General features: G+C 43.6%; 1 protein-coding gene and 1 pseudogene across 11 annotated transcripts in view; one reads left to right on the forward strand and one right to left on the reverse strand.

Annotated features, from left to right (window-relative positions):
- ST3GAL3 (ST3 beta-galactoside alpha-2,3-sialyltransferase 3) overlaps positions 1 to 26,227 on the reverse strand; it is a 243,850-nt gene that overhangs the window by 76,118 nt on the left and 141,505 nt on the right. For all 11 annotated transcript variants that reach the window (XR_001887297.1, XM_017881901.1, XM_017881894.1 and 8 more), the window contains one exon: positions 21,706 to 21,798. Coding sequence is in view for 10 of the 11 variants with exons in the window: in XM_017881901.1 (XP_017737390.1) it covers positions 21,706 to 21,798 (93 nt within the window). In the remaining variant the exon portion in view is untranslated. The remainder of the gene's footprint in view (positions 1 to 21,705; positions 21,799 to 26,227) is intronic.
- On the forward strand, positions 5,702 to 7,125 carry LOC108535691 (serine hydroxymethyltransferase, cytosolic pseudogene; annotated as a pseudogene).

Consider the following 26,227-nt stretch of genomic DNA (forward strand, 5'->3'; position numbering starts at 1 on the left):
TTTGTAACAAATAGCTGAGACCACAGGTACATGCCACTGTGCCAGGCCTATTTTTTATTTATTAGATTCAGGAACATAAACTGACTCTAATTGTCATAAATGTTTTCAAAAACCTTATTTCCAGTATCTCAAAAATATTGTGGCAGACCAGTTCAAATCACCTTTGATTCTATAGCACATAACAGGTTCCAAACTGTCTTTTGCCTGTCTGGGACATTCTACTAAGGCTTTGCCTGTCATTCACATGGCAAGTTAGAAAGGCATAAGAAAGGGGTAAGATGTATCTCCTCAGGTCCTGTCCTGGGGTAGGAGAAACAATGTACTCTGACACCATCAGAAACAGTTAGCAGGTTGAGGCCTAGAACTTCTCCTACAGCAGATGGATTTATAACCAGCTAGGTCTGCAGGATTCACCTTTGCAAACAAGTGTGGGTCCCTAGTTATCTGGGAAGGAGATCTAAAAAAAAAAATCCCACAACTTCTGGATATCTATTGCAGCTCCACCTATGAGAACTGGAAGACAGAGCAAAGAGGAAAGAGATGGGGTGTACCATTATAGGGAACTGGCAGGCTAAATTCCTTAAATAATGGAGGAGGCAGTAAGCTCAGGCAAGATTGAAATTAATTTAAAAGCAGAACATGGATGAGTTCCAGAGGTGGTTCCAACACCTGACGCTAAGGAATATATGGAAAAAAAAAAAAAAAAAAGTAGTGGGCAGAGAAAAGGACAGGACACAAACGGCAATTCCTCCAGCTGTAAGCTGGAGTCCAGGTCATGGACAGGTATTGAGGTTGTCTAGCCCATGCAGGCTACTCTTAGACACTCTGCAGAGAAGCTTTAGTTATAGAGCACTCTGCTCTTCCCAGAAAGGCCTGTACCCAAGGATTTCACTGCAGCGGGTACCTACTGAAAATATTTAAAACATTCTCCAAACAAAAGGAATCTGTATTCCCCTCCAGGTCCATGGTTCAGAGCCTCGATTCAGGACACAGGGTGGGGCTGGTGGGTTTGATTCCTGGCTCTGTGCTACTATGACCTTGAGCAAGTCATTAGCTTTCCCATCTACAAAATGGGTATAACAACACTTACTTCATGGGGCTGTTGTAAAGGGATTTTGCAAATTTGACTCCATAAAAGTGCATTATCACATTGACTTTGTGTGTAACGATTGTGCGTGTATGTAAAAACACTGAAACTTCCTCGATAAGAGATGTCCTTTTTGTATACATGCATTTGTGAAAGATAAAATTTCTCAAGATCTTGGCTCTTTGAACAACTGCATATGCAGTAGTGACCCCCTGTGACTTTTGACTGATCTCGACAAAAGACTGTGACGAGATCAGTCACGGTATTTCAGATGTCTGTCACAGTATTTCAGATGACCGCAGCTGTAAACCTGGGTGTACACAATTACCAACTATAGTGAAATGTGTTTATACGTGTCCCTTTGTACCTATTTCTTTATGAACACGGTTTGCCTGTTCCTGTGATATCCATGTGACTGTCATTAGTAACCTGTTCATGCCTCTCATTAGTATACCTGTTTATGCTAGGCAAAAAAATCTGTATGTTATTATTGCCCATTTCATTGTGTAAAGTGGCCTATGAAGTGTTCTGTAATGTTTTTACGTTTATCAAATAAATCCCCTTTTAAGAATGTAAATAAATATATTTTAAATAATTTTAAAAATTATTTTTTCCAGAATGACGTTGTCAAGATTTTAATCTTTCAGAATTGTGATTTTCAGGGTTTTAGACTTTTGGGATTCTCATCTTTTAGGATTTCCTTTTCTTTTAATTTAATATTTTTTTTTGAAACAGAGTCTCGCACTGCCACTCAGGCTGGAATGCAATGGTGTGATCTTGGCTCACTACAACCTACGCCTCCCGGGTTTAAGCGATTCTCCTGCCTCAGCCTTCCGAGTAGTTGGGATTACAGGCACCCACCACCATGAACGGCTAATTTTTGTATTTTTATTAGAAACAGGGTTTCGCCATGTTGGTCAGGCTGGTCTCGAACTCCTGACGTCAGATGATCCACCCGCCCTGGCCAGCCAAAATGATGGGATCACAGGCGTGAGCCACCACGCCCGGCTGATCTTTTAGGATTTCAGCATTTGGGACTATGGCGTTCGTGATTGTGTCTTTTGGAATTATGATTGGCTCCCATTGTAAAGTCTAAATGAAATAATGAAATACGGTGGCACAGTGGCTGGCACACAGTAGGTACTCTAAAAATGGCGTGACACTTTATGTGCACAGGTTATCTGTGTCTGCCAGTGGAATGTAAGATCTCTGAGAGGAAAGGTTTTATGTAACTTATGCAGTGCTGAAGCTATAGCACCTAGAAAAATATCTGACACTTTGTTGAATGAGTTTACAGAATAATAGGATCAATGTGGCAAGTTTTTAAGTGATGAGAGAGACCTGAATATGATTAAATACTGATAAGAAGGAAACAGTGAAGAGAATGAAGATCCGGGTTCCTGCAGAGGTGACAGAGGTTGGAGAATCAGGGCTCAAGAGAAGGAACTGACCTCAGAAAGAAGACAGTACACAAGTGCCAGGACTTGATGACTCATTAGATATCTGGTTGAGAGGGGAAGGAGAAAGAATAACTCCCAGATTTCTTGCTTGGGTGAGAATGGATAGTGGTGCCATTTCCTGAAATAAGAACATAGGCTGATTAGATTTGTTGGAAATTCAGTGAGTTGGATACACTGAACTTGAGATGCTTTTGAGTCATCCAAGTGGAGCTGTCCAGCAGGAAGTTTGGTATTTGGGTCTAGAGATCAGTAGAGATGTGGGCTGCAGAAAGATTGAGAGTCATTAGCACATACGATGTTAGCTAAAGCAGTGGAATGAGAAGAGAGGAGAGCTATAACTGAAACCCGGCAAACACCAACATGTAAGGACGGGTACAGGAAAAGAAGATCTCCTGCAATAGAGACTGAGAAGGAACAGAGAGGTAGGAGAACTGGGAGGGAGTTTGAACAAAGAATTAAGGAGAAGAGAGAGTTTCAAAATGGAGGAAGAGATCAATACTGCCAAATGCTTCAGAGGCATCATAAAAAGAGAAGGACTATCTATCTGTCGGATCTGTCAGTGCTTTTTTGGTGGTCTGGATTAGAGCATTCTGAGGAGGAGAGAAGCGAGAGTGGAGGCCAGACTACATGGATTAAGAGTTAGAGGGACATGAGGGAGCAGAGAAGGTAACTGTAGCAAGTCTTGCACATTCCTGGTGGGGGTTGGAAGTGCCCAATGTGCTCCCAGCCTAGAAGGACAACGATTCTGCAGAAGTAGAGAAGTAGATGGTATTCCATTCTCCTCCGTAATTTATGGGATGGGACAAAATTTGTCAAGGATGCCTCTCAATCTTACCACTCCTCCCTGGTGTTGTAGTGATAAAAATCCCAGAATCTCTTTCTGGAAGGGCAGAGAGGGAGGGGCTTTGTAATGTGGGGATACCAGATACTCAGCTACACTGGCCAGGAGTCCACAAGCTTTCAAAGTCTTCAGGGCAGTGCAATAGGTCTCCTGTACCTTCTCATGCAAGGGTCCCAAATCAGGCAGCTGGGACTGTGTGTCAACTCTCTAGACTTCCTGCTTCAGAGAGCTCTGCAAAGTTTCAAGGGCCATCTTTGCACTCTGGAGACTCAGCCAGCTTGGACCACAGCAATGATTCCTTAGCAGTATGTGAATCACAGACGCACGGTCACAGATACACACCACACACCCCAGCCTTCCTAAAACAAAATGCATCTCAAGAGAGGTGTGGTTTTCCTCTGTAGAGCTGGGTAAGGGAACCATTTCCACATCAGCACCTCATTAGCTACTACCAGGCATCTGGTAGGCCTCGGTACTTTGGCCACTAGCCAGCCTGCCCATGAAACAGCAGCTGTGAGAGGAAGTAGAGAGCGGTTGTTAAATATATGGGCTTGGGTTCAAAACCTAGTTTTATCACTTCCTATCTGTGTGACCTCGGGCAAACTGCTCGACTTCTCTATGCCTCTAGTTCCTCGTATTTAAAACTTGACTAACAAGGGTTAGTCTCATTATACAATTGTTGGGAGAATTAAAACAGAAGAAATAGGAAAAAGTTTCAGCACGGGACCTGATCCAAAGTAAACATCAGTGGGTGTGAGCTATCATTGTCACTGCTGCTAGTATCACTCTGCAGCACGGACGTGGCATGGATTAGGGCTCTGCTTTCTGCTGAAACTGTTGGCCACAGGCTTAGCCTGTAGGCACCTCACTTTCTCCCAATACTGAGTGGCCCCACTGGCCACCAACTAAAAGATATGACACTCAATTGTGTCTTTCACCAAAGCACAAACAGCCACTCAAACGTATGAGGCAAAATATTCGCAGGAAAATGGGGTATGCCAATTATGTGTCAATTTAGGTTTTACGAGTTATATTTTTTCTTTTTAAAGAAAACATTCAAAATGTTTACTGTGACCTACTCTAGGAGCTTTATTTTCTTCCTGAAAACAACTTATCTAATTATAAAGAAAGCTACTCAGAAAACAGAATTCACTTAATTAAGTGTCTAACATTAAATGTTGTTGAAATGATCTAACATTTATGGCCCCAAGACACATCCTCTCATTTCATTCTCTTGACTAATGAGTGAAGTAAGACTCCGACTTTTCCAAGATCACACAGCCTGTGAAGTGAGAAAGCTGTGAGAACTTTCAGTCTCCAAATCTTCATCTCCTTTCAATCTATCATATATTGGAATATGTCACAATAGTTTTCTTCAGTAACTCTCTCCACTAAAAGTGTCTTATCAACATTTCCCACATCCTTATACTCTCAACCTCTGGGGCAGAATTAATTTCCATTCACAATACAAATGCCAAGTGTCTACTGTGTGCTAAAGGCTCTGCTAGGTGTTGGCAGCCATGAATAGACCATGCCTCCGTGCGAGAAGTTCACAGTCTCTATGGTAGAAGAAATATCAGCCAATAGTTATATACATAATAACAAAGCTATGTGTGAGGCACTGCGGTGGTGCACGGGTAGGGGAAAGAGTAATGGAGTGCATTTCTAGGTAAGGGAAGACTTTGCATTCCATGAGACCAAACAGATTGAAAAGCCCTAACTCAAAATTTAGAGTAAAACAAGTGCTCAATAAATCTGAGTTCCTTTGGACCTACTGCCATCCCCTCCCCATCTCTCTAATTAGAGGAAGATGTATCCAAGTGAGCAATATTCGAGGGAGGAAAGGAGGCCTTTTCAGCAGAGAGTACAAAAGTGTGAGAGCAAACAGGCTAGCTTCCCAGAGAAGCAGGACTTTGGTCTGGACAGGCGGGCACATCGGCACCCCTTCCTTTACACTGCCTGCTCCCTAGTCTGCACCTAGGGATGGGAGTCAATGACTAGGTGGGTCATTCAGGGAAGAGTGAACCATAGGAAAAGAGAATGTATGCTTCACGCAGCATTTGGGAATTTTTTTTTAAAGGTAAGATTTAGGTCAAGCCTAAGCCTGGTGCGACGGGTGCACCTAGCAGAGCACTAGCAGTCCTGCACCAAGTTTGGGATTTGGGGTTGGTGCGACAAGTCACGTGGTTGGCGCGTGGCAGTGTGCGGGGTATTGGGTCTGCGGGTGTGGGACTCTGGTGGCACTGGCGGTGGCGTGGGACTGAGGCTAGGCACGTGTGCAGGGTCATGTTCTGGCAACTTCGAACCCATGCAATGGCGATGCCAGTCAATGGGGCCCACCAAGGATGCTGACCTGTGGTCCTCACATGACAAGATGCTGGCGCAGCCCCTCAAAGACAGCGATGTTGAGGTTTACAACATCATTAAGAAGGAGAGTACCGGCAGAGGGTTGGACTGGAGCTTATTACCTCAGAGAATTTTGCCAGCCGAGCAGTTTTGGGGGCCCTAGGCTCTTGCTTAAATAACAAATACTCTGAGGGGTACCCGGGCCAGAGATACTAAGGCAGGACTGAGTTTACTGATGAGCTGGAAACGCTCTGTCAGAAGCGAGCCCTGCAGGCCTATAAGCTGGGCCCACAGTGGTGGGGGGGTCAATGTCCAGCCTTGCTCAGGCTCCCCTGCAAACTTCGAGTGTACACTGGGCCTGGACCTGCCAGATGGGGGCCACCTGACCCACGGGTTTATGACAGACAAGAAGAAAATCTCTACCACATCCATCTTTGAATCTATGCCCTATAAGGTGAATCCAGACACTGGCTACATCAACTACGACCAGCTGGAGGAGAATGCCCACCTTTTCCATCCGAAGCTGATCACTGCAGGAACGAGCTGCTGCTCCTAAAGCCTGGACTATGCCCGCCTGCGGAAAGACTGTAGATGAGAATGGAGTGTATCTCATGGTGGACATGGCACATATCAGCAGGCTGGTGGCAGCTGGTGTGGTGCCCTCCCCATTTAAACACTGCCACATGCTGACCACCACCACTCACAAGAACCTGAGAGGCTGCTGAGCCGGCACAATCTTCTACAGGAAAGGAGTGCAACGTATGGATCCCAAGACTGGCAAAGAGATTCTGTACTACCTGGAGTCTCTCATCAACTCTGCTGTGTTCCCTGGCCTTCAGGGAGGTCCCCACAACCATGCCATTGCTGGGGTTGCTGTGGCCCTGAAGCTGGCTGTGACTTTGGAATTTGAAGTTTATCAGCACCAGGTGGTGGCAAACTGCGGGGCTCTGTCTGAGGCACTGACGGAGCTGGGCTGCAAAACAGTCACAGATGGTTCTGACAACCATTTGATCCTCGTGGATCTCCATTCAATCAAAGGCACAGATGGCAGAAGGGCTGAGAAGGTCCTAGAAGCCTGTTCTATTGCCTGCAACAAGAACACCTGCCCAGGTGACAGAAGCACTCCATGGCCCAGTGGACTGTGGCTGGGGACCCCAGCACTGACATCCCTCAGACTTCTGGAAAAAGACTTCCAAAAAGTAGCCCACTTTATCCACAGAGGGTTAGAGCTAACCCCTGCACATCTAGAGCAACGTTGGCATTGGAGCCACCCTGAAAGAGTTCAAGGAGAGACTGGCAGGGGATAAATACCAGGGGGGCGTGCAGGCTCTCTGGGAGGAGGTCGAGAGCTTCACTCTCTCTTCCCTCTGCCTGGCCTGCCTAACTTCTAAAGGAGCCGGCCCACTCTGGACGCGCCTGGCACCACAGAGGAAGCTGCCTGCTGGAGGACCCCCTTGAGAGATGTACAAACTGCCCCACAAGGGACCTACTGGCACTTCTGTCCTTTGAGGGGGCTTCTTTTGGATTTTTTACATGTTTTCTTCACAAATCAAAATTTGTTTAAGTCTCATTGTTAGTAATTCTGGGACAGGTTATTAAAAGTTTTAAATTTGAACCTGGCTTTCTCACAGCTGGATAAAATTATTCCAGAAAAATAAAATACTGTGTAGCCACTTGGCCATAATCATTTAGACCATGGTGTAGGGCAAAGCTATTAGAAAGATTCTAGCTTTTTACTCTCCCTGGGCTTTCCTTTCCTTTCCTTTCCTTTTACTCTCCCAGCCTCCCGAGTAGCTGGGATTACAGGCATGCACCACCACACCTGGCTAATTTTGTATTTTTAGTAGAGATAGGGTTTCACTATGTTGGCCAGGCTGCACTTGCTGCAGCAGAGAGGAAATGCCCCTGTCCACAGCTTGTACACGCTGCCACTCTTACTATCTTACTATCCCAGCAGCATGCCAAAGGAGAACGGAATTCGCCTCGAAGCTTCTGCTGTGTGCTGTAAATCAGAAGTGTACATTAGCCAAGTGTACACAAGGTGCACCCACTATGGTGGGAGGGTTTTGTTGTCAGTAGCTCAAAGTATGGTGTAGAAAGGGTCTCCTCCCTCCATCCTGGGGAATCCCAGTCCCATCCTGGTGTGAGAATCAACCATTCCTGCTCCATCCTGAGATAACCAACTCCCTCCCATAATCAGGAAACCAAATGTCACCTTCCCAAAGAAACTTTATTTTCACATCGCTGGAGTGCAAAACATATGTGACCATTTTTAATAAGCACAATCAAAATTTTAACCACAGAATGTCTACAAGAATTATAGCTTTAAAAACATAATTTTTATATTTCAAAAATATTTGAACTCAAATTAATTTCTTAAAAAGTTAAAAAAGGTAATATTTAATGGTTTGTTTTGTAGATCATGTCAAAATTAACACATCAAAAGAGTTTTATCAAGTTCTTTTCTGTCAAAATATTGATGCTACAGAAATCAAAACCTTGAATTTATTTATTTTGTGATCAAAATACCAAGAAATACTAGCTACCTATATGAAAAAAAAAAAAAACCTAGAACTCAATCTCATTCCTAACACACAAAACCAAAAATAGACGCATTAATAATTTAAATATAAATAACAAAACTGTAAAACAGAACAAAGGATGGCACCATCATAATCTACTATGTGTGTATGTAAATTCCAAAATTGTTATGAAGGGCAATTTGCCAATAACTCTCAAAATGTTCAAGAAGGCAGAAGAAAACACAAACATAGTAAGAAATGAAACAGAAGATATAGAAAGACCTAAATGGAACCTACAGAGATTAAAAACACAGTATTTGACATAATAATATACCAGGTGGAATTAACAAATGATTAAATGCTATAAAAGAAAAAGCTATAAATGTGAAGACATAACAATATAAACTATTCAAAATGAAGTAGAGAGACAAAAAGATTGAAAAACAAAAACCCAGAGCATCAGTGACCTGTGGGACAAATAATATGGCATCCATGTAATTTGAATCCTGGGAAAGGAGATGAGGCAGAAAAAATATTTGAGAAAATATGTAAACAAGGTCCAAATGCAATTACAAAGAAGAAAACAAGACAAACAAGAAAACTATGAACCTATAGATCTGAGGAGTTAAATAAACTCCAAGCCAAATAAATATAAAGAAAACCACAGCTGGGCATGGTGGCTCACACCCCAGCACTTTGGGAGGCTGAGGCGGGTAGATCACCTGAGGTCAGGAGTTTGAGACCAGCCTGGCCAACATAGTGAAACCCTATCTCTACTAAAAATACAAAATTAGCCAGGTGTGGTGGTGCATGCCTGTAATCCCAGCTACTCGGGAGGCTGAGGTAGGAGAATTGCTTGAACCCGGGAAGCGGAGGTTGCACGGAGCCAGGATTGTGCCACTGCACTCCAACCTGGGCGACAAGAGCGAAACTCCATCCCTATGCCAAAAAAAAAAAAAGAAAAGAAAACCACAACAAGGTACATCATAATAAAATTGCTGGAAACCAGTGGTAAAGAGAAAAATCTCAACAGTCAGCCAGAAGAAAATGGAAATACTACATACAAAGGAATATAGGTAAGAATGACAGAAGATGTTTTGTCAGGAATGAAGCAAGTAAATAGAGTTACATATTTAAAGTAGTGGGGGAGGAGTGGTAGAAGTGAGAATGGGGGACCATCAACCTAGAAGTATATACCTAGCCAAAAAATTTTTTAAAGTCTTTCAAAATTGAAGGTAAAATAAAGACTTGTTCAGACAAACCAATGCTGAAAGACTTCACAGTCGTCATCGGACCTGCCCCACAAGAAATGTTAAATGAAGTTCTTCAGGCAGAAGAAAAGGGATACCATATGGAAACATGTATTTACACAAAGGAAGAAAGACCAACAGTAAAGAAAACTTTGTGAGTAAATATAAAAGAATTTTCCCTCTCATTAAAAAAAACTTTTAAAATGTTTGAATTGTAGTAAAATACACTAACATAAAATGTACCATCCTAACCATTTTTAAGTGTACAATTCAGTAGTATTAGTTATTTTCACACTGCTGTGTAGACAATATCCAGAGCGGTTTTTCATCTTGCAAAACAGAAACTCTATATCCATTAAACAGTAACTCTCCATTCCTGCCTCCTCCCAGCACATGGAAACCACATTCTACTTTCTGTCTCTATGAATTTGATTTCTCTAGGCACCTCATATGAATGGAATCACAAGATATTTGTTTTTGTTTAACTGGCTCATTTCATTTAGCATAATGTCCTCGAGGTTCGTTCATGTTGTAATGTGTGTCAGAATTTCCTTCCTTTTTCAGGCTGAATAACATTCCACTGCTTATGCATACCACATTTTGTTTACCCTTTCATCTATCAATAAATACTTGAGTTGCTTCTACTTTTTGGCAATGATGAATGATCCTGCTACAAACACCCTTTGGAGCTCTGTTTTCAATTATTTTTGGTATATACCTAGAAGGGGAATTGCTGGATCATACGGTAATCCTATTTTCAGTGTTTTTAGGAACTGCATCCTGTTTTCCACAGTTGTTGGACATTTTACATTCCCACAAGGAGTGCACAAGGATTCTAATTTCTCTACATGCTTGTCAACACTTGCTATGTTCTGGTTTTGGGATAACAGCCATAGTATCCTAATGGATGTGAGGTGGTATCTCCAGAAAATTATTCTAGAAAAATAAAATACTGTGTAGCCACTTGGCCATAATCATTTAGACCATGGTGTAGGGCAAAGTTATTAGAAAGATTCTAGTGTTTTACTCTCCATGGGCTTTCCCTAGTGATTAGTAACATTGAGCACATTTTATGTGCTTTTGGCCATTTGTACATCTTCTTTAGAGAAGTGTCTATTCAAGTTCTCTACCTGTTTTTAAATCAGTTTTTTTTGTTGTTGAGTATTATAAGTTCTCTATATTTTCTGGACACTGATCTCTTATCAGATATATGATTTGCAAAGATTTTCTCCCATTCTGTAGGTTGCCTTCCCTAAATAATTGATTATTTCAAACAAGAATAAATAAGCTGGGCATGGTGGCTCATGGCTGTAATCCCAGCACTTTGGGAGGCTGAGGCAGGCAGATTGCTTGAGCATGGGAATTTGAGGCCAGCCTAGACAACATGGCAAAGCCTTGTCTCTACAAAAAATACAAAAATTAGCTGGGTATGGTGACATGTGTTTGTGGTCCCTGCTACTTGAGAGGCTGAGGTGGGAGGACTGCCTGACACAAATAGGTTAAAAAGATAGGCTGCTCCCCAACCACCCCTGAGACAGCTCAAGGGCAAATACAAACATGCTCCTTCCCACAAACAAAAGTAATTGCAAAAATCACAATTACTTTTACACCAACCGAATAAAAGGATGGAAAATATACACTGCAATACAGCTTATTTTACAGAGGCCAGAGTGGTTATATTAATATCAGACAAGGAAGATTTTGGAACAATAATTATTTGACTACCAATAAGAAAAAGGGACATTTCAAAACAATGAAGGAATCTATTAGAAATGGGATACAACGGCCGGGCGCGGTGGCTCAAGCCTGTAATCCCAGCACTTTGGGAGGCCGAGACGGGCGGATCACGAGGTCAGGAGATCGAGACCATTCCGGCTAACACGGTGAAACCCCGTCTCTACCAAAAAATACAAAAAAAACACTAGCAGGGCGAGGTGGCGGGCGCCTGTAGTCCCAGCTACTCGGGAGGCTGAGGCAGGAGAATGGCGTAAACCCGGGAGGCGGAGCTTGCAGTGAGCTGAGATCCGGCCACTGCACTCCAGCCCGGGCGACAGAGCGAGACTCTGTCTCAAAAAAAAAAAAAAGAAATGGGATACAACAATCCTAAGTGTATACACACCAAATGACAGAGCTTCAAAACAAATTAAATAAAAACTGATAAATGAAGACTTCATTACCCCTCTGTCAGTAATTGTTAGAAAAAGTGTACAGAAAATCAGTAAGGATATAAGAAACTAGACACATACCATAAAACAACCTAAGCTAATTGCCATTTATAGAATGTCCCAAAACACAAGTATTTTCTTTTCAAGCACACACAGAATATTCACCAAAATCAACCATATTTTGTCCCATAACTCAGATTTTAATCAATTTAAAAGTATTAAAATAATATAACATATATTTGGATCACAGCAAAAATAAATCAGAAATCTATAACACAAAGATATCTGGAATACCCACAAATATTAGGAAATTAAGCAAAAATACTTCGAAAGAACTAAAGGGCCGAAGTAGAAATCACAAGTAAAGTTAGATAATATTTTAACTCAACAAAGATAAAATATAACATATCAAAATTTCTAAGATTCAGTCAATGCAATATATAGAGTGAAATTTATAGCATTACAATGTTTATATTAGAAATAAATAAAATCAATGATCTAACTTCTAGCCTAAGAAAAAAACAAACAATAAATTAAAGTCCAACTAAGAGAAAAGTGAAAAAATAAAAAAATGAAGGTAGGCACAGAAATCAATGATATAGTGGAAAAAATATCAATAGACAAGAACCAATGGAACTAAAAGCTGGTTATTTGAGAGGACCAATCAAAAATGATAGACCTCAAACCAGATGAATTAAGAAAAAGAGAGAAAAAATGCAAATTACCAATATCAGGCATGAAAGAGAGGACTCTGTCTCTATCCTAGACATTAAAATAATAATAAGGGAATATTATACACAATTTTACGCTAATAAATTCAACAACTTAGAAAAAAGGCAAAACTTCCTTGAAAGACATGCTACCAAAGAAGAAACAGAAAAACCTGAATAACTCTAGTATTAAAGAAATTTAATTTGTAATAATAATGATAATAAAAACCTTCCCTGGCTAGGCGTGGTGGCTCATGCCTGTAATTCCGGCACTTTGGGAAGCTGAGGCCAGTGGATCACTGGAGGCCAAGAGTTCAAGACCAGCCCAGCAAACATGGTGAAACCCCGTCTCTACTAAAAATACAAAAATTTGCTGGGCGTGATGGTGCACACCTGTAATCCCAACTACTCGGGAGGCTGAGGCACAAGAATTGCTTGAACCCAGGAGGCGGAAGTTGTAGTAAGCAGAGATCACGCCACTGTACTCCAGCCTGAGCAACAGAAACTCTGTCTCGAAAAGAAACCAAAAACAACAAAAGCCTTCCTACAAAGACTGTGCAGGCTATGAAATAATAAAAAATATAAATATTGGTCTCTGCTCCTGGTCCGTACATGAAGCTCCTAAAATCCTTACAGATAGGGGCACTAAGAGAATCTTTTGTTCTAATATCTAGTCTTTGACCCTAGTTTCTGACTCAGAGCTCTTAAGACCTTTGTAATTTCCTGACTGATAAGAGCACATCTGACAGAGAGCTGCTAAATTCCTTCAAATTTCCTGGGTGATGGGAACATCTTTTGTTCTCATGAGGTGACTTCTGGATAGCCTTATGTTGGGTGCTGGTTGGCAGGGGAACCAACTACGCAATTAGAGGGCTGGAACTTTCAGTCTCACCCTCTGACCTCTGGGGATGGGAAAGGGCTGAAGGTTGATGTGATCACCAGTGGTCAATGATGCAATGAATCATGCCTATGTAATCCTCCACAGGGTTTACAGAAACCTCCATAAAAACCCGAAAGGACAAGGTTCAGAGAGCTTTCAGACTGCTGAACACATGGAGGTCCCAGAGGGTGGTGAACCCCTTACCACATGCCATGCCCTATGCATCTCTTCCATCTGGCTGATCATCTGTATCCTTTGTGATATCCTTTATAATAAACGGATAAACACAAGTTTCCCTGAATTCTGTGAGCTGCTCTAGCAAACAGATCAAACCCAAGACGGGGTGGTCTTGGAATTCACAATTTATAGGTGGTTAGTGAGATGTATAAGTAACAACCTACTACTTGTGATTAGCATCTGAAGTGAGGTATAGGCCTGTTGAGCCGTCAACCTGTGGGATCTGACGCCATCTCCAGGTGGAAAATGTCAGAACTGAATTGAATTATAGGACACACAGTAGGGTCTGCTGAAGAACTGCTTCATGTGTGAGGAAAAACTGTGACACATCTGGTGTCAGAAGTGTGTTCAGTGGTGCATGAGAATAGAGATAAAAAACTGTTTTTTCTTCAGACAGGCCTAGATTTTGCTGGTGAATTCTATCAAACATTTCATGAAAAATATTACCAACTGCACACAAAATTTGTAGGAAGATGAAGAAATATTTTCCCGCTTATTCTGAAGCCAGCATTACTATATTACCAAAACTAAAGACATCACAAGAAAGCTACAGACAAGTATCTTTCATAACCAAAGACACAAAATTCTTGAAAATTTTAGCAACTTGAATACAGCAATGTGTAAAAACGACAATACGCCAAGACTAAATGAAGTTTATCCTACAAATGAAAGATTGGTTCAACATTCAAAATCAATTAATGAGAAAGAAATCAATGTAATTCATCATATTACTAGACTAAAAAAGAAAAGCCATATGATCTTAAAGCATTTGACAAAATTCAACATCTATTCATGATAAACACTCTCAGGAAACTAGGAACAGAAGAGAACTTCCTCTACCTAAAAAAGGGTATCTATGAAAAACCTACAGCCAACACCATAATGGTAAAAGACTAGACGTTTTCCTCCTAAGACCGGGAACAGGCAAGGCTGTTCCCTCTCACCTCACCTATTTAATACTGTACCGAAGAATCTAGCCAGCGCAGTAAAGCAAGAAAAAGGAAATGAGACATACAGATTTAAAAGGAAGAAATAAAACTGTCTTTAGTAACAGACGACAAGACTGTCCACGTATGAATGATACTGGCACAAAGTCATAAATCAACAGAATAGACTAGGGAGTACAGAAGGAGACCTACACATATACGTTCAACTGATTTTCGACAAGCATGCCAAGGTAATTCAAAGGAGAAAGCAGAGTCTTTAACAAATGGTTGTGGAACAACTGAACATCCACGTGCAAAAAGTGAACATAAACTCTTTTTTTTTTTTTTTTTTTTTTTTTTTTGAGAGGGAGTCTTGCTTTGTCTGGAGTGCAGTGACGTAATCTCGGCTCATTGCAACCTCCAGCTCATTAAACCTCCGGGTTAATGCAAATCTTCTGCCTCAGCCTCCCGAGTAGATGGGACTACAGGCGCCCACCACCACGCCCAGCTAATTTTTGTATTTTTAGTAGAGATGGGTTTTCACCGTGTTAGCCAGGATGGTCGCGATCTCCTGACCTCGTGATCTGCCTGCCTCGGCCTGCCAAAGTTTTGGGATTACAGGCGTGAGCCACTGTGCCCGGCAACTCTAATCTTTTATATACACAAAAATTAACTCAAAATTCTGAAATAAAACAAGAGAAAGCTTTTTGACCTTAGACTGGAGAAAGATATCTCAGATGCAATACTGAAAGCACAATCCATAAAAGAAAATGTAGAAAATTAGACTTTACCAAGATTAGAAATTTCTGCTCTGTGAAAGACATTGTAAAGAGAATGGGAAGAGGCAGTAAGGTATCTGCAAATCACATATCTGACAAAGGGCTTCTGTCCAGAAGTTTAAAAAACTCTTATAGTTCAATAAGGTAAACAACCAATTAAAAAATGGCAACAAGCCAGGCGCAGTGGTTCACACCTGTAATCCCAGCACTTTGGGAGGTTGAGGCAGGCGGATCACGAGGTCAGGAGAAAGGAGACCATCCTGGATAACACGGTGAAACTCCGTCTCTACTAAAAATACAAAAAATCAGCCGGGTGTGGCGGCGGGCGCCTGTAGTCCCAGCTACTTGGGAGGCTGAGGCAAGAGAACGGTGTGAACCTGGGAGGTGGAGCTTGCAGTGAACTGCGATCATGTTACTGCACTCCAGCCTGGGCAACAGAGCGAGACTTCATCTCAAAAAGAAAAAAAAAAAAAAAAAAGGCAACAGACTAGGACAGTTCTATAAAGATAAAAGAATGGAAAATAAACACATGAAAAGATATTTATCATTGCCAGTCATTAGTAAACTGCAAATTTAAAACCATAATTTTAGATATTGAGATATCACTACAGACCTACTAGAATGGCTAAAATCAAAAAGACTGATGGCAAGGATGTAGAGCAACTGGAACTGTCATTCACTGCTGGTGGGAAAGCAAACAGTACAATCACATTGGAAAACAGTTACCATGGGACCCAGCCATTCCATTCCTAGGTATTTACTCAAGAAAAAGGAACACACACATTCACACAAAAACCTGTACTAATGTTTATAGCAGCTTTATTTATAGTTACCAAGAACTGGAATTAACCCATATATATGTCTTTTGACCTCTGAGTAGGTAATCAGACTGTGTTAATCCATTTGATGGAATACTAATCAGCATAAAAAGAACAAACAACTGATGCACATAGCACATGTATGAATCACAAATGTGTTACACTGAGTTAAAGATGCAAACTCAAAAGGCTTCATGCTATATGATTCCATTGATATGACATTCTGGAAACACTACAGTGGTTGCCAGGGGCTGGGGGTAAGGGGAGAGGTTAACTACAAAGGAGCAAAAAGGACTATTTTCGGATTGCTGGAAATGTACTATTGATTGTAATGGTGGCTACACAAAGTATGTATTCATAAAAATTTACAGAACTACACTAAAAGGGAAATTTTGTTTGTAAATTAAACTTCAATAAACTTTAATTTGAAACAAAATTTATTTTATTTTATTTATTTTTTAGACGGGGTCTTACTCTGTTGCCCAGCCTAAAGTGCAGTGATGCGATCTCAGCTCACTGCAACCTCTGCCTCCCAGTTCAAGCAATTCTCCTGCCTCAGACTCCCGAGTAACTGTGATTACAGGTGTGTGTCACCACACCCAGCTAATTTTTGTATTTTCAGTAGAGACGGGGTTTTGCCATGTTGACCAGGCTGGTCTCAAACTCCTGACCTCAAGTGATCTGCCTGTTTTGGCCTCCCAAAATGCTGGGATTACAGGCGTGAGCCACTGCACCAGGCCAATAATTTTAATTAACCTTCAATTAACCAACAATTTTAACCTTTAACCAATGATTTTAATTTAACCTTAATTTGAGTAAAATTATGATACAGTCATGCAATTGTATATTATGCATTCATTTAAAAAATGAAGTGGATCCATATATGCTGGTAATATAATAATCTTAACCTATATTCTTAGGAGTAAAAAGGAAGGTACATGATATAGTTTGGATAATTGTCCTCACTCAAATCTCATATAGAAATGTAATCCCCAGGCCGGGCGCGGTGGCTCAAGCCTGTAATCCTAGCACTTTAGCACTTTGGGGACCGAGACGCGATCACGGAGGTCAGAGATCGAAGACCCATCCTGGCTAACACGGTGAAACCCCGTCTCTACTACAAAAATACAAAAACATAGCCGGCGAAGTGGCGGCGCCTGTAGTCCCAGGCTACTCGGAGCTGAGGCAGGAGAATGGCGTAAACTGCGGGAGGCGGAGCTTGCAGTGAGCTTGGAGATCTGGCCACTGCACTCCGTCGGGCGACAGAGCGAGACTCCGCCTCAAAAAAAAAAAAAAAAAAAAAAAAAAAAAAAAAAAAAAGAAATGTAATCCCCAATGTTGGAGGTGGGGCCTGGTGGGAATGGATCATGGAGGCTGATTTCTCAAGAATGGTTTAGCACCGTTCCCGTGTGATAGTGAGTGAATTCTCACAATATCTGGTTGTTTAAAAGTGTGTGCTCTTGACTTGCTCTTGACATGCCTGCTCTCCATTTGCCTTCTGCCATGATTGTAAGCTTTCTGATGCCTCCCTAGAAGGTAAGCAGATGCCAGCACCATACTTCCTGTAAAGTCTGCAGAACTGTGAGCCAATTAAACCTCTTTCTTTATAATTTAGCCAGTCTCAGATATTTCGTTGTAGCAATGCAAGAATGGCCTAATACATAAAATTGGTACCAGGAGTAAGGTATTGTTAGAAAGATACCTGAAAACGTGGAAAGGACTTTGGAACCGGGTAATGGATAGAGGCTGGAAGAGTTTGGAGGGCTCACAAGAAGACAGGAAGATGAGGGCAAGTTTGGAACTTCTTAGAGACAGGTTAAATGGTTGTAACCAAAATGTTGATAGGGATATGGACAATGAAATCTAGGCCAAAAAGGTCTCAGATTGAAATGAGGAACTCACTGGGAAATGCAGCAAAGGTCATAACATGTTATGCCTTAGCAAAGAGCTTTGTTGCACTGTGCCCTTTCCCAAGGGATCTGTGGAAGTTTGAACTTGAGAGTGATGATTGCGTATCTGGCAGAAGAAACTTCTAAGCAGCAAAGCATTCAAGATATGACTGGCTGCTCCTAACAGCTTACACTCAGATACGGGTGCAAGTAAATGACTTAAAGTTGGAATTTATATTGAAAAGGGAAGCAGAGCATAAAAATTGGGAAAATTTGCAGCCAAGTCACATGGCAAAGAAAGAAAAAGCTTTTTCAGAAGAGGAATTCAAGCAGGCTGTGGAGTAACCACTTGCTAGAGACATTTGCATAACTAAAAAAGAACCAAGTGCTAATATCTAAGATAACAGGGGAAAAGCCTCAAAGGCATTTTAGAGATTTTTGGGGTAGCCCCTTCCATCATAGTTCCTGAGGACCAGGAGACAAAAACGGTTTCATGGGTCAGGCCCAGGGCCTGGCCCCTATGCAACCTCAGGACACTGCTCCCCACATCCTGGCTGCTCCAGCTTTAGCCATGTCTCAAAAAGGGCAAGGTACAGCTCAGGCTGCCACTTTGGAGAATGCAAGCTGCAAGCTTTGACAGCTTCCATGTGGCGTTAAGAGTGCACAGACGGCCGGGCGCGGTGGCTCAAGCCTGTAATCCCAGCACTTTGGGAGGCCGAGACGGGCGGATCACGAGGTCAGGAGATCGAGACCATCCTGGCTAATACGGTGAAACCCCGTCTCTACTAAAAATACAAAAAACTAGCCGGGGCAAGGTGGCGGGCGCCTGTAGTCCCAGCTACTCGGGAGGCTGAGGCAGGAGAATGGCGTAAACCCGGGAGGCGGAGCTTGCAGTGAGCTGAGATCCGGCCACTGCACTCCAGCCTGGGCGACAGAGCAAGACCCCGTCTCAAAAAAAAAAAAAAAAAAAAGAGTGCACAGACTGCAAGAATGGAGGATTCTTGGATGCTTCCACCTAGATTTCAGAGGATGTATGGAAAAGCCTGGCTGCCCAAGCAAAAGCCTGCTGCAGCAGTAGAGCCCTCACAGAGAACGTCTACTAGGGCAGTGTGGAGGGGAAATGTGGGATTGGAGCCCTCACACAGGGTCCCCACTGGGAAACTGCCTTGTGGAGCTGTGCGAAGGGGGCCACATCCTCTAGTCCCCAGAATGGTAGATCCACCAGCAGTTTACACCCTGCACCTGAAAAAGCCTCAGGCGCTCAATGCCAGCCCATGAGAGCAGCCGCAGGGACTGCACCCTGCAAAGCCACCGGGGCAGAGCTGCCCAAGATCTTGGGGGCCCACTTCTTGCACCAGTGTGCCCCGAATGTGGGACATGGAGTCAAAGGAGATCATTTTGGAGCTTTAAGATTTAATGATTACCTTGATGGGTTTCAAACTTGCATGGGGTGTATTACCCCTTTCTTGGAATGGCTGATTACCCCTTTTTGGAATGGGAATGTTTACCCAATGCCTATACCCCCATTGTATCTCAGAAGTAAGCAACTTGTTTTGATTTTACAGTCTCATAGGTGAAAGGAACTCATTTCCAGATAAGAATTTAGATTTGGGACTTAGGACTTTAGAGTTAATGCTAGAATGAGTTAAGATTTTGCAGGCACCATTGAGAAGGGATGATTGTATATTAACATGTGAGAAGGACATAAGATTTGTGGGGGCCAGGGACAGAATGATACAGTTTGAATATTTGTCCCTACCCAAATCTTACATTGCAAAGTAATCCCCAGCCAGGCTCAGTGGCTCAAACCTGTAATTCTAGCACTCTGGGAGGCCAAAGTGGGCGGATCGCTTGAGTCCAGGAGTTTGAGACCAGCCTGGGCAACAGCGCAAAACCCCACCTCTACCAGAAATATAAAAATTAGCTAGGTGTGGTTGCATGTGCCTGGAGTCCCAACTACTTGGGAGGCTGAGGTGGGCTAATTGCTTGAGCCCGGAGGTCAAGGCTGCAGCGAGCCAAGATTGCACCAGTGCACTCCAGCCTGGGCAACAGAGCAAGACCCTGTCTCAAAAAAAAAAAAAAAAAAAAAAAGGAAGGGAAAAAAATGTAATCTCCAGTGGGACCTGGTGGTAGGTGACTGGATCATGGGAGTGGTTTCTCATTAATGACTTAGAACCATCCTCCTGGTTCTGTACTTGTGATAGTGAGTGAATTCTTGTGAGATATGGTTGTTTAAAAGTGTGTAGCACTTCTTCTCTTTCACTCACTTGCTCCTGCTTTTGCCATATGACGTGCCTGCTCCCCTTCTACTTTCTGGCATGATTTTAAGTTTCCCGGGGCCCTCCTAGAAATGAAGCAGATGCCAGCACCATACTTCCTGTAAAGCCTAATGAACCATAAGCCAATTAAACCTCTTTTCTTTACAATTTACCCAGTCTCAGATATTTTTTCATAGACATGCAAGAACGGCCTAATACACAGCACAGAATACTAAATACAGTATGTTCCCATTTATGGTAATATTGGCTGTCTCTGGAAGGGGCCTGGAGTGGCAGTATGTATCCTTTTGTACTGTTTGAGGGTTTTATTTGTTTTGTTTTGTTTTCCACATGCCTGTATTACTTTCAATTAGAAAAAGTAAAAGAAACCTATATACTGGTCAAGGAAAACTCACAGGTGTCTGGGCCAAGGGACTGGGTCGTATAGACTTGCAAAAACCTGTGTTAAGAATACAGAACACAAAGCCAGACACAGGGGCACTCAATAAATAGCTGGAGGAAGCAAAATATTTGGAATCAATTCAGAAGGCAGACCCTGGACAAAGAGATCTCTATCTGAGCACCGGATACTCAGTCAGCATAGCCCTTGCTTTACACAAGGAGCTAAGCTGAGCTGCTCACGTTCGAAAAGAAAGGGAGCATAAAAACCAAATATCCTGGAGTTACTTTGGGGCCAGCTGTTTCTCAGCATTCCTTTGCAAGCACATTGTGTGTCTTAACCTCAGCCTTCTAAGGGATGGGAGGCAAGTCCTTCCCCCAGTGAGCAGAGCCCACCCCTAGCACTCCTCTGGTGGTCCAAGTGCCCAGACAATCCTAGGCAGCCTTTCCTCCAGCCCCTCCAAATCAGAAGGAACAAAATGACTCTGACAGTTTCACTGCACACCAAAGACAATCTCAGCACTTCAGCTCCTTTTCCACACCAAGGCTTCAGAAAAGAAAACCAAAAAGGAGGATGGATCGGTAAGCAAGATCCCTTAGCAGCATTTGGTAAAAGGAACTCCCTAGGTTATGCACAGATTCTATCAGGTGCCAAAGAAGCCAGCAGCTCCAGAATGCAAAATGGACAGAGAAGGAAAGTGCTAAAACTCAAGACAGCCTCAGAAATTTCTCTTTGTTCCCTGCTTTATTTGGATATGCCTCCCTGAAGCCAGCTAGTTGGTCCCAGCTTCCAAAAAAGTTCGTTTGGCCACTGATACTAGGTCTAGGAGTTTCTGTGCTTGGCAGCCTTCTCTGGCTGCCTCTGGATACCTGGCTTGCATGGGGCAACCATGTAGGTTATCCTTCTGCAGAAACAGGCTGTGCCACAAGGTGCAAGCTCCAGAGACAGGATGGGAGTAAGGCAAAGCAAGGGCATGGAGTAGGACTGGAGTAGGAACCAACTTAAAGGCAGAGTCCTTTCCAGGAACCCATGGTTTCCAGAGCATAGGAGAACATGACTGGCTGTGAGAGGCAGAGTTTCTGGCTCTTGGACCCCAGACCAGGCTGTCTAGGCAGTGGAGGAAACAGAAGCACTTACCGGGGGAAGATGGCCGTCATCAAGGCTGAAGCATAGCCAGGCTTGCAAGCTCCCTCTGAAAAGTTTGCGTACTTGGTGGCTAATTCAGCAGGCCTATGGGAAGAGAAGGAAAGTTACAGCTTGCCAGGTACTGAGCACTGAGTGGGTTATTAATTCATAAGGAGCTGTAGGTATTTGAATCTTGAGTGAAGCTTCAGTCCTATAATCAGCACTTCAGGCATTTTCCACATTAAGGCTTTAAGGGTAAAAACAAAACAAATCCCCAAACCCTAAAGGAATAGATAGATAAATAAGTCAGGCCCCTGGATAGTATCTGTAAAAGGAACTTACCTGGATTCTCACAGATTTCTTTTTAAGAGACAGGGTTTCATTGTGTTGCCCAGGCAGGTCTTGAACTCCTGAGTTCAAGCGATCCTCTCGCCTCGGCCTCCCAAAGTGTTGGGATTACAGGCGTGGAGCCACCATGCCCAGCTCATACTCATAGATTCTTTGCAGGAAGCCTGATACCAAGGAAATGAGGAGCTCTATCAAGGCTCCAATACCCAGGGGAGTGGTGCTTGGAGTTCACAGGATAGAAATACTCAGGCTTTGATGGTCAGAGCCCCTGGCCTTTCCACCTTCCTTGTATGTTCCTACATGGCCAGCCTCATCTGCTTTTATTCTCTCCATTCATGCTATGATCCACCCAGTGGGAACCATTCCCCAGTAGTGGGAACTGTCCCGAACAGTGACCGAATACAGACATGATAAATGTATGTAATTGGGGTTACTGATGTAACCATTAGACTTTTAGTTGAGGATGCTTTCCTAGTCTCTCTGCCTGGAATGTTATTCCTTGTCCTTCTTCATCTGGCCAATAACTACTGGTCCTTCATGATTAAGCTTAAATATCAGCTTCACTGGGAGTGATTCTCTGACCCTCGGATTGGGCTAAGTGCCTCCTCTGTGCTTGTACAGTCACTCCCCCTGCCCCTCACATCATATACTTACCCCCAGCACTTGCTATTCTGTATTGTAATTTTTGGTAGTATGTCTCCCTTGACACACTGTAAACTCCTAAGGTTAGAATCTGATTTAACCCTGCCTACCCTCTCCAGTGCCTTGTGCCTTGCATAAATGGGCACAGAGAAGACCCCTATAACTTTCTTAAGGAACAAAATGACCCTGACAGTCTCACTGCAGACAACGCAATCTCAGGAACCCACAAGGCCGAGACTGCTGCATATTTTTCAGAGGACTTGTGTTCTAATCCTGGCTTGTTGCTGTGTGACCACAATCATGCCACCTCACATCTTTGGGTTTCAATGTCCTTATGCGTTCAGTTTGGGTCTGGAGTCACTGCCCTGCCACCAAAATCTCTGCACCATTCAGTCCAGAGAAGATCACAACCAAAGAACAGGATATAGTCAGTGAATGGGTTCCGTGGGCTGGAGGCCCTGCATGCTGGGGCACCTGAGTGAGCCCTGGCTGGCTGCCAGTTCTGAGTCCCCACCTCCTCCACCCCCACCCTTGGGCCTGCTGCCAACACTCTGGTGCCCAGCTGCTCTACTGTGATGGGGCCGTGGCGAGCCTACCCTCCAGGCTGCCTTCTGCAGGGTCTGGGCGGGTGGGTGTGGGGTGGTGGTACAAGAAATGATGATGCTACTGCCTACTGTCATGTCTGATTCACCATAGACCCCTCGGGTCTAGCCCAGAGCCTTACACAGAGTAACTGCTCACTGAACATAGACAAACTCATCTAATCAACGCACAATTTCTTTTAGAAATCTACATTTTCAAGCATCCCCCACCAAGGAAATTCAAAGCCTGAAATGCAACCTGAAGGCTGAGTGACAAGCCAAGGAGTTGGGCCTTTATGTGGTAGGCAAAAGAAAGCCAAAATTTTAACAAGAGCAAAACAATCTTTTCTTATGTATACAACTGTATTTTTGAAATGAAATATAAACCTCGGTGCAATTATGGAACTGATTAGAAGCTTTTTGACTAGGCACAGTGACGAAAACGTTCTAGATGTTTTCAATCAGCTCTCTCAACAACTCTGTGAGTTGGTGCTATGAATTAATTTGCACACAAGGCCTAGAAAGATGAAGAGACTAATCCAAGATCATATAATGGTAGACACTGGATTAGAACCCAAAGTCTCTAACACCAGTGCAGAAACTCTTAACAGGGCACTGCCACCAACACGGTCACAGAGGAAGGCACGGGACAGCACAGGAGTGGTCAACACAGTTGGAGACGGGGTGGAGAAGACAGTCCAGAAAGTCTCACAGAGCTCTGGTCCGCGGCAGTGAGGCATTTTGAGTCTCTTCATGTCCTGTCTCCCAATCTCCCACCATCTGCTTGCCTGCCTCGTGCTGTGAGTTCCTGTGGTCTTTCTGAATTCTAGAAGGTTTCATAAACAGCAGAAAGATGGACAGCAGGTGCCCTTCTTAACACAGTGCAGTGCAGAAATAAATGCACAACGGACAAACCTTTGGCCACCTTTTTTCTCTCTAGTTTACCCCCTCAACTTTTGACAAGGTGCTTAAAGAAGAAGGGCTGTGGGACAGTCCAGGAGGCACAGGATCACGTCATCTACAATGGAGACGGAGCTGGAGCCCAGCAGGCAAGGCAGGAGATACTGCTGCCTCCACGGCAGTGCAAAGCAGTTCAATATCAAGGATGATGGGCTCCAAATGAACCCCTCATTTAGAAAGCGACAGTAACTCCTAAAACATACAACTCTGGGTACAGTGTGTCATGTCAAGTTATTACCAAATTAAAATGCCTTAGAAATGGCCTCCTGACTATCCCAGTGAGAGAAGAATAGGGGGAGTGTTGGGGAGTCTGAGTCATCCAGCAGGCTGGGACCTCTAGGGCAGTTAGCGGTCAAAACCACCAAGATTAACGGTCGCCAACTCCCTGGGGCCAGAATAGTTAGTCTCTCTAAGGCACTCACACTCCAAATGCCAGCAGGCCCCCACAGATGTCTGATCAAATCACTCAGCCCTTGTTCTTCTCCTACTCTGCAGCTGGCCTTTCATTTTGGGAGATTTAGCATTAAACCCAGTAAGAGCACCCATTGTCCTGCAAATGTGACTACCAAGCCCCTGGGGTGAAGAGTGTCACCACTGCACTCACAAGAGGAAATCCAGATGGACAGGCTGGAGTCCCAAAGAAGGAACCAGACGCTTCCACTCTCCTGCTTCACTCAGGAGGACCGAGTTTAAGGAATCAGGCCAAGCAATGGGTCATAAATGGGAAAAGCATCAGATCTGGAATCAGAAACTTTCACAGAGGACACTGACATGCAACTGATGGAAAATCTGATTTTCAGCTTCCCCATGTGCAGTGGAAACCACGTAATTCCAAGAATCGCTCCAAGGGAGCACATTTGGAGGGGATGGCCATCCTCTGGGGTGCCACACACACGCTGTGTGAGACGTGCGGCTGCCATGAGCGCCTGGCTCGGGTTCAGATCCAATCACAGGGAGAGTCACCACCACATGATATCCAGTGGGAGGGTGCCCTGGCTGACGTGTGTTTGAAGGATCAGCATTTGGGAGGCGAGGAGTAGCACTGCAGGAGGCTGAAAGAGCAGGTGAGTGTGATGCTGCGGTGAACCAAGTATCACAGGAAGAACGCAGAGACCAACTGCATCACACACTGTGCAGGTCCAGTAAGGCCACAGGACTAACTGCTGGATTTGGCAACAGGGAGGTCACCACCAACCTCAACAATAGCCACTCCACTGGAATGTGGAGGTGAAACTCGTTTCACTGGGTTTAAGAAAAAACAGGAGGAGAGAAACTGAAGTCATGAAACACAGACTATTTTTAGGAGTTCTGTTACAAAGGAACAAAGAAATGGGGCAATAGCTGGAGCAAGGAAGCAGGGTAAATTGTTTTTGAGGTTAGGAAATATTTTCCTAAGTTTAGAAGCTGGTTAGAATAAAAGAAAAACTCACGATGCAGTGGAGATAGGACAGTTGTAGGCAGAATGTTTCTTTTTGTTGTCTGTTTCTTTTCTGAGATGGGGTCTCACTCTGTCGCCCAGGCTGGAGTGCGGTGGCGCAATCTCAGCTCCCTGCAACCTCTACCTCCCACGTTCAAGGGATTCTCCTGGCTCAGCCTCCTGAGTAGCTGGGGTTACAGGTGCCTGCCACCACGCCTGGCTAATTTTTGTATTTTTTGTAGAGACAAGGTTTCACCATGTTGAATGTCTTTGAGAAGGCGGAGGGGAAAGGATCTAGCACAAAATGGAAGGGCTGGCCTTAGCTCTGCTCCCTTAGCCCACCTTGGCCAGGGATGCCTATTCTCTAAGCACCACTTCCCTTGTGAACTTTCCATGATGCTTCCCTTCCCAGGTAGAATAAACTCATCCCCCTGTGGACCTGAGCTACCTGGGACAGACCTTCATCTTCGCTTGCTCACTTATTCCCCTACTCTCCTACTGCCTTCCCCTTTCTGCCTCTCATTTCTACCTGCAACAAATATTTAGAGACAATGAAGACACTCTGCTTGGATTTTTATCCTGGCTC

The sequence above is a fragment of the Rhinopithecus bieti genome, unplaced genomic scaffold, assembly GCF_001698545.2.
Source record: "Rhinopithecus bieti isolate Rb0 unplaced genomic scaffold, ASM169854v2 scaffold_12155, whole genome shotgun sequence".
Classification (NCBI taxonomy): Eukaryota; Metazoa; Chordata; class Mammalia; order Primates; family Cercopithecidae; genus Rhinopithecus; species Rhinopithecus bieti.